The sequence below is a fragment of the Myotis davidii genome, unplaced genomic scaffold (assembly GCF_000327345.1).
Source record: "Myotis davidii unplaced genomic scaffold, ASM32734v1 scaffold89, whole genome shotgun sequence".
Taxonomy (NCBI): domain Eukaryota; kingdom Metazoa; phylum Chordata; class Mammalia; order Chiroptera; family Vespertilionidae; genus Myotis; species Myotis davidii.
This window is the reverse complement of record NW_006300372.1, coordinates 41,881-49,498: the sequence shown is the minus strand read 5'-3', so window position 1 is coordinate 49,498 and position 7,618 is coordinate 41,881. Positions and strand designations below refer to the sequence as shown.

The 7,618-nt window shown below is 40.8% G+C and overlaps 1 protein-coding gene across 1 annotated transcript in view; it reads right to left on the bottom strand.

Moving 5' to 3' along the window:
- Positions 1–7,618, bottom strand: part of PCDHAC1 (protocadherin alpha subfamily C, 1) — a 72,009-nt gene that overhangs the window by 26,698 nt on the left and 37,693 nt on the right. The window contains exon 2 of the mRNA XM_006776943.2: positions 3,482–3,540. Within this exon, the coding sequence (XP_006777006.1) occupies positions 3,482–3,540 (59 nt within the window). The remainder of the gene's footprint in view (positions 1–3,481; positions 3,541–7,618) is intronic.

Below are 7,618 nucleotides of genomic sequence, written 5' to 3'. Positions count from 1 at the left end.
CTTGGCCGGAAACAAACCTGGGACCCTCCAGTCTGCAGGCCGAGACTCTATCCACTGAGCCAAACCGGTCAGGGTAGTAATCTGTGTTTTTGCCTCCCTAAACAAAGTTTATGTAAAACAAAGTTACCCAAAGATTAATAGCAGAAATTTAATTAATGTCATTTACTGTCCATAACTTAGGGCAAGTAAAGTTAAAAAATAAACCTTATTTTAGATTGATTTAAATTGGCTAATTAAAATAAATGAATATTCATAAAAACTTTGTTGTACTGGGCAGGAAACTGTTCCTGAAGCATTAACTAATTTTTTACTAATGGTTTATCTCATAGTAAACTTGCTTAAAATGCAATGAATCCAAAGCAGTCATATTTCTGTGCAGAAAATTAAAATTAAAAAGTTATCAAGACTGCATTGCAAAATTTCCAAAAGCCTTTTTTATTTAAATCAAAAAAGAAGAGGGATAGTGTAACAATCCCCTGTGAGTAAATTACATCAAGAAAATTTTTTACTTTAAAAATTATTTTTCAATTGTAATGCTAAAGACAAGAAACCCATGAAAACAAACATGGTGTCAAAATAAGTCATTGTGTTTGGGCACAGTGAAAAGAAAGGATGCCATGTCTAGTTTATAGAAAAGAATCCTTTATTAACCTTTGGTCGAGAATATGTTTGTATATTTCCAGAAAACTCCTCTAAGCCCATGTGGATTCCTGCAACAAGGGATCCCAGAAAACAACTGACCAGATTGCTCCAGCCACGAAGACAAGAGGAGAAACAGTCCAGAGATGGGAGATGGTGAAGACGCCTTGCCATACTAACAGTCAGCACCTGTGTGTTGCGACAGGTTGCCCAGGACCAAGCCAGAGAAGGTCAGACCTGCACTGCCACCATTTGCCCACCATCCTGAGCTAGCATATCATTACTGGCATGTACACATAAGGAACTGTTGGACATTGAAATTGGGACACAAAAAACTGTTGGCCCAGAAAGAAACTTACAACAGACTGATTCCTTGGATGCCTGGCAGCAATTTAAAAAGGACATGACATTTGCCTCTCAGCATATGTCACTATTGCTTGTCTCGTTTTTGTTCTCATGTTTATTTCTCGTCTGCAGATGTGGAATGAAGAGTCTTAAAAGGACTCGAACCCTTTTGGGCGGCATTCATTTTTCAAGATTTTTTAAGGAAAAGAAAAGGGGGAGATGTGGGAAACCGCCTACTGTCTTCTCTAGCAGAGAGGTGTGGACAAGGAGCCCAGAATGCTGGTGACCTTGAAGCCCTGGCAAAGGTCAGAGCTGTGTACCCACTGTTTAGTCCAGACAATGGTAGCTGAAGCAACTTCCCCACCAGATAGTCATGTAAATCCTTACTGATAAGATAGTCTGTCTGTTACTGGAACTTGCCTGTTTAAGGGCTATAGGTGTATCCCAAAATGAATAAAAGGATGGCAAGGCCTGAGCAAAAGTGGAGTCCATCCTCTTGGGATGGGCTCTCACCTGGCCCCCAATTTCCAAATTATTTTCTGTCTCGTCCCTTTCATTTGTGTGCGCCCCCTCTTCCAGATCCTGAACCCTGAGCCACACGGGACATGGGGGAACATACACAAGCGTCAACCTATGAACCAAGAGGTCACAGTTCAATTCCTGGTCAGAGCACATGCCTGGGTTTTGGGCTCGATTCCCAGTGTGGGGCGTGAAGGAGGCAGCCAATTGATGATTCTCTCTCATCATTGGTGTTTCTATCTCTCTCTTCCTCTCCCATCCTCTCTGATATCAACAAAAAATTGTTGCCCAGCCCTACCTGGTTTGGCTTAGTGGATAGAGAGCATCAGCCTGCGGACCCAAGGGTCCTAGGTTCAATCCCAGTCAAGGGCATGTACCTCAGTTGCAGGCTTGATCCCTGGCCCTGGTCCGGGGCCAATACGGGAGGCAACCAACCCATGTGTCTCTCACAGTGATGTTTCTTTCTCTCTCTCTCTCTTTCCTTTCCTTCCACTCTCTCTAAAAATTGATGGAAAATATCCTCGGGTGAGGATTAACAAAATAAATAAATAAGGCTTTATGACCTAAAAAAACAAACAAAAAAAAACACAGTTGCCCAGCCCAGCCAGGTGTGGCCCAGTGGTTGAGCATTGACCCAGGAATCAAGAGGTCACTGGTTCGATTCCAGGTCAGGGCATATGCCCAGGTTGCGGTCTTAATCCTCAGTGTGGGGTGTGCAGGAGGCAGCCGATCAATGAATGATTCTCTCTCATCATGGATGCTTCTATCTCTCTCTCCCTCTCTCTTTCTTTAGGAAATCAATAAAAAAAAAAATTTAAAAAAAATGTTGCCTAGATATTTTGAAGGGCTTAAGTTTGAAGTTTATTTCTTCTTTAAAACAAAATCCCTTTGGTGGCAGTGGTCATTGGTTTCTTGGCCCTCCCCATTTGGTTTCCAAAGACATTCACAAATAATGAATCTTTTACTTGGCCCCATGGCATAGATACTACATCAGCTCTGGTAATAATGGTTGTTAATCAATTACTGTCAAAGAGACAAAATAGAGAAAGCAACATTATATTTCATCTGAGTCTCAGAGTAATAATATTACTCTAGATTAATATAAAGTAAGCTAGATTTGGTCTCCAGATATTTAATAAAGGCCCTTCACATGGCTCATCCTCGTAAGAGCCCAAGCCATTGATGGCCATAAGATAGCAACAAGATGGAAAAGATAAAAAGACTCTATCTAATAGGGGTGAACATGAATAAGAATAATTATCAATTATTATGGCTGACAGACCATAACTATCAATGTGCAATAGCAAATCAAGGTAGACAACATGTACACATATATTACACAAAGTACTCAAGTCGAAACATATCAGTATTATTACAACTTTCACAAGGGGACAGAGCCCTAGCTGGGTGGCTCATGGTTGGAGCGTCATCCTGTACAACAAAAGGTTGTGGGTTTGATTCCCAGTCGGAGTACATACCCAGGTTGCAAGTTCAATCCTCAGTTGGGGCACGTACAGGAGGCAACCAATCAATGTTTCTCTCTTACATTGATGTTTTGTTTTGTTTTTCTCTCTCTCCTTCTCCCTCTAAAAAATAAAATAAAATAAAAACCACACACACACACACACACACCAGATCCTCAGGTAAGGATTTTTAAAAAAAACAGAAGGAAAAGGGGAAAGTGTAGATGGAGAAGGGATAAAGGAGTTGGAATTATATCCTCATAGAAATTCTAATGAGAGAATGTATACAGCAGCCTGTCTGCAATTTTACAGAAGACATTTGCCAGCACTTGAGAAGCATTTGGCACTGACCACTTCCAATGTTTCAAGGAATAGACACAGAGAAAAATAATTGCATTCCCCTGGCAGAGTGTCTAAAGCTTCCTAGTTTTGACAGCTGCTTCCGGAGACATAGTTTATCTGAGCCATACAAAGTTCAAGTTATCACTGAGTGAAGGAAGGAGAAAAATACATACCTGTGCATTCCTCCTCTCAGGGAGGCAGAGTAACGCCAGTCAGGATTGGGCTGTCGTGGCTGCAAAATCACAAAGGGAGTTTTTGTTAATATGACCAAACAATAATCTCCTGGTGATGATGTTCATTGATTAGTTGTTTCTTAAATATTTCCATGCATCTAAAAAAAAAAAAAAGGTACTGAAGGAGCCTTCTCATGTGTCACACTAAGATGGCATCCATACAGATGGCAGTTCGGGAGAAAATCAGATGATCTCGTCAGGGTCCTTGCACAGGCTAAATATCACAGAAAACCAGATTTAATGATGCTGTGAGGACCGGCTTCAGCTTCACCTCACTCAGAACAGGTCTGTGTTCTTAAAGCAGCACTGTGGAAGGGCCATCTGTTTTGAGACAGGAAAAGCTTTGTTACTTTTGCCCTAAATGCCCCCTTAGGGACACATCCCCAGTTTGGCGTTTGAGCTGTAACAGGGCACATGACTACACAGGCTCTGCAGGTCTGGCTGGACTGCAGAGCACTGCAATCTGCTGCTGGATTTGTAAACTGCAGCGTGTTTGACCCAGGACGATGTGCCCCGTCATGACGCCAGCAACTGGTAACTAACTGCCTCCTCTGCAGATTGAAGAGGAATGCTAGGAAGAGGAAAACAAACCACGGAGCAGTTTGGCCTTGTTTTGCTACATACTCCTTTCCATACTCCTTTCCATGAAATTCCCTCCTTCTCTGCGTGCTTTGCCTCCTCGCTCAGTTACTGTTCACTAAGCTCTAATTGTTTCACAGGGAATCGCTGACATGTCAGAAGATGGCTCATTCTGCACCATTTTATTTTTTTCTCTGTATTATAATGATCATATTTAGTAGACACAAAGCCAGAGTAATACCAATAAACTATTTCAAAATGTCAATAATTCTTGTTCCTATCATAGTTCATTCACAGGATGCACAGTATTCCATAAACACACTTCTTCCCAACATCTAGAGCAGTGATTAGCAGCTCAGCTTCCAGAAAGACTTTGAGATGGCTAAATGATATTCAAAGATTCAGCCAAAGTCAAGATCCAGGAAAGGCTACAGCGCTGGGATACTTTAAATGTCTCCATCCATTAACTGTCCTCTCTGGTCCTTTCCACTCCATCGGCAACATATGAATATGCAAGCTGCTTCATCTTTGCTTTAAGTTCACAAAATGCTATGGATCTTCTATATAAAGTAGCATAAAACCATCTACAGACAGAAGGAGGGGGTTCCCATTTTATATCAGTGGTGTTAGAGGGAACAGAAGAGAAGATATTTGCAAATCCTTTTATAAACTTGAAACTATGACGGAAGTACTTTTTATTAATCAGATCATCACCATCTTTCACCTTACTGTCAGCAGTCTTAGCATCAGCTTGTCAATTGTGAGAACCTTCCTTCAAGAAAGACTTTGACATCTGTTGAATGAATGCTGCCAATTTTTCAATGATTGGGTAACATTCATGATGAAAATTGCTGCAGCTTGATCTTTGGAATGGAATCACCAGCCTCATTTTGCTGAATGGCAAAGTTCTAGCAGGATTGACCAGGAAATTCAGTTCCTCACACAAACTCACTTCCTCAGCAACATTTAATTTGTCATGCTGCTATTTTCTAGAATAGACCATCAGCAACAAGATGCTTCTGAACTTCATTTGCCAGAATCATAGTTATGATGGCAGTAAGATCAGGCAGGGAAAAGGTAAAGAAGAAAGCAATAAATGTTTTAAGTATCCACAGTAGGCAATGGGATAAGCACTTTTACATTTTATTGCATTTATCCTAACACATTCTTTGTTATATAATACATTTTATAAAAATGATTTATCTGTTTTGTTCATAAACCATGAGTATCCAAAAATATTCATAATACATAGCTATGTCCTTAGAGCCTAGCAGGATTCAGACATTTTTAGGTTTTTAAAATGTTTTTGAATAAACTATCATGCAACATTACTGTACTTAAATTATAGAAGTGAGAAATACGAGTTTTAGAGAGATTAAGTTACTTGCCTAATTGGTGGATTTGGCTGATAGTTATGCTTAGGTCCTAATGTGAAAGTTGTGTTTTAAATAAATTTACATGAAATTATATATTTTTTTCTTTTTTCTCTGTTTTACTTCTGAATTTCCCAAATATTGCTTTATATTAACATAATACAAAATTAAAAGTAATAAAATATACACAGATTTTATCCAAATTTGATTAAACTTGGAAAAATTTCAAGTTGAAAGGATGATTTCTGATACACTTAACACAGTGAACACATATATTAAGGCCCTGAACTAATTGCCATTATTTAATTCTTGGATGGTACATCACAGGACTATGCTTAATTTCTATTGGTGAAAAGCCCCAGTATGGGCTATTGTTCCAAAGCTTAGTCCTTTAATAGAATCATGGTCACAAAATTCCAGATGTGGAGAAACTCAATTAGGTATTCTATATGGGTGATATAGTTTAATTAATAAACAAAACCCATTCAAGTTTCTATAAAATTACACAAAGATTTTACTTATCCTGCAATGATATTTTGGTTATTTTTACCATAGAATATTTGACCTACAGAAAGGTGAATCACCTTTTCCAAGACAGATATAAAATAAAATAGGTTAAAAATACCCTATGTCTCCTGGCCAGAGTGGCTCAGTAGTTGAGCGTCAATGACCTATGAACCAGGAGGTTATGGTTCAATTCCCAGTCAGGGCACATGTGGGCTTGGTTCCCAGTAGTGGGTGTGCAGGAGGCAGCTGATCAATGATTCTCATCATTAATGTTTCTATCTCACTCTTCCTCTCCCTTCCTCTCTGAAATCAATAAAAATATATTTTTAAAATACCCTATGTCATTCATAAAGTCATAGGACTACTCAGGAAATAATATGCTATCTTCTTATCATGAAAATTCATGCTGAAGCTATCAATAAATGGCCCTCTGAAACATGAGACTAGATGGAGCATCTCATTTTCCATCCTAATAGGACTCTATTAAGGATGTATCCACTGTAGATTTTTCACAGTGATATTCTGTGAACATTGATATAATCAGTGATAGGCAGAATCCTAAAATTGCCCCCAAGACCCACACACCACAGTGTATATGCCCTGAATAATCTCCAAGACTGTATATGATGGATCTTACTCCGTATTAGGTTATGTTACATGGCACAATTGACTTAAGAAAGGAGGATCAGGAGAGAAACCAAGATGGCAGCATAGGTAAACACCTGAAATTGCTGGCTCGCACAACCGCTTCAAAAATACAACTAAAAGGCAAAATGGACACCATCCAGAACCACAGGAAGGCTGGCTGAGTGGAAATTGTACAACTAGAAGGAAAGAGAAAAGCACACTGAGACTCAGAGGAGGTGCGGAAGTAAAGTGCAGAGGTACGGAGGCGCACCCAGAAAGGGCTGGCAACTGAGGACGCGGTTGTCTTTTTCATTCGGGAGGGAGTCTCGAGCTCCTGACTGCTCTGAACTCCAGTTCTGGGCAAGTCTCTGGGGACCCAGACTCATACGGGGAGAAACTGGACTGTCTGGCATCGGGCGGAACTCGAGGGCGGCTTTCTCTCAGAGGTGCTTGCAGCAATTACTGCAGGACACTGAGACCTGGGGCCTCTTAGGGCAGGACTGAGGCTCAGTCATAGCTGTTTGCTCTGCCCTGTTGATTCCCTGAGATCCTGCCCCACCCAAGTTGGGCAGAGAGGCTTTTGCATATGAATAGCCTGACCCTTTGTAATCTAAAATTACCTAACAAACTGCAGCTGGGTCAGAGAGAACCAGAACATCCAAAAGAAGGCTCAAGGCCCCACAGCAGCTTGCATTGCTTCACAGCTGGGCCTCATCTGGGCACCTCCAAATCCCAAACAAAGAAGAGGAATCTGCAGATCTCTCCATAGCTCCTGCAGGGTAGCCTCAGGCAGAAGCTAAATTAGCACCTCCTTAGAGATCCAAGAACCAGTGTACCCAGTGGTCAGAGTGGGACTATCCACATTAGAATTCCTCAGATCCATAAGGGACATACTGAGGGGGCAGACTCAGTGAGCACCAAAGCCCCACTGAAGCAAGTCTTACCCCAGAAAGGTGTCTCCAGCACAGAAGTTCTCCCACTGCAGACACAG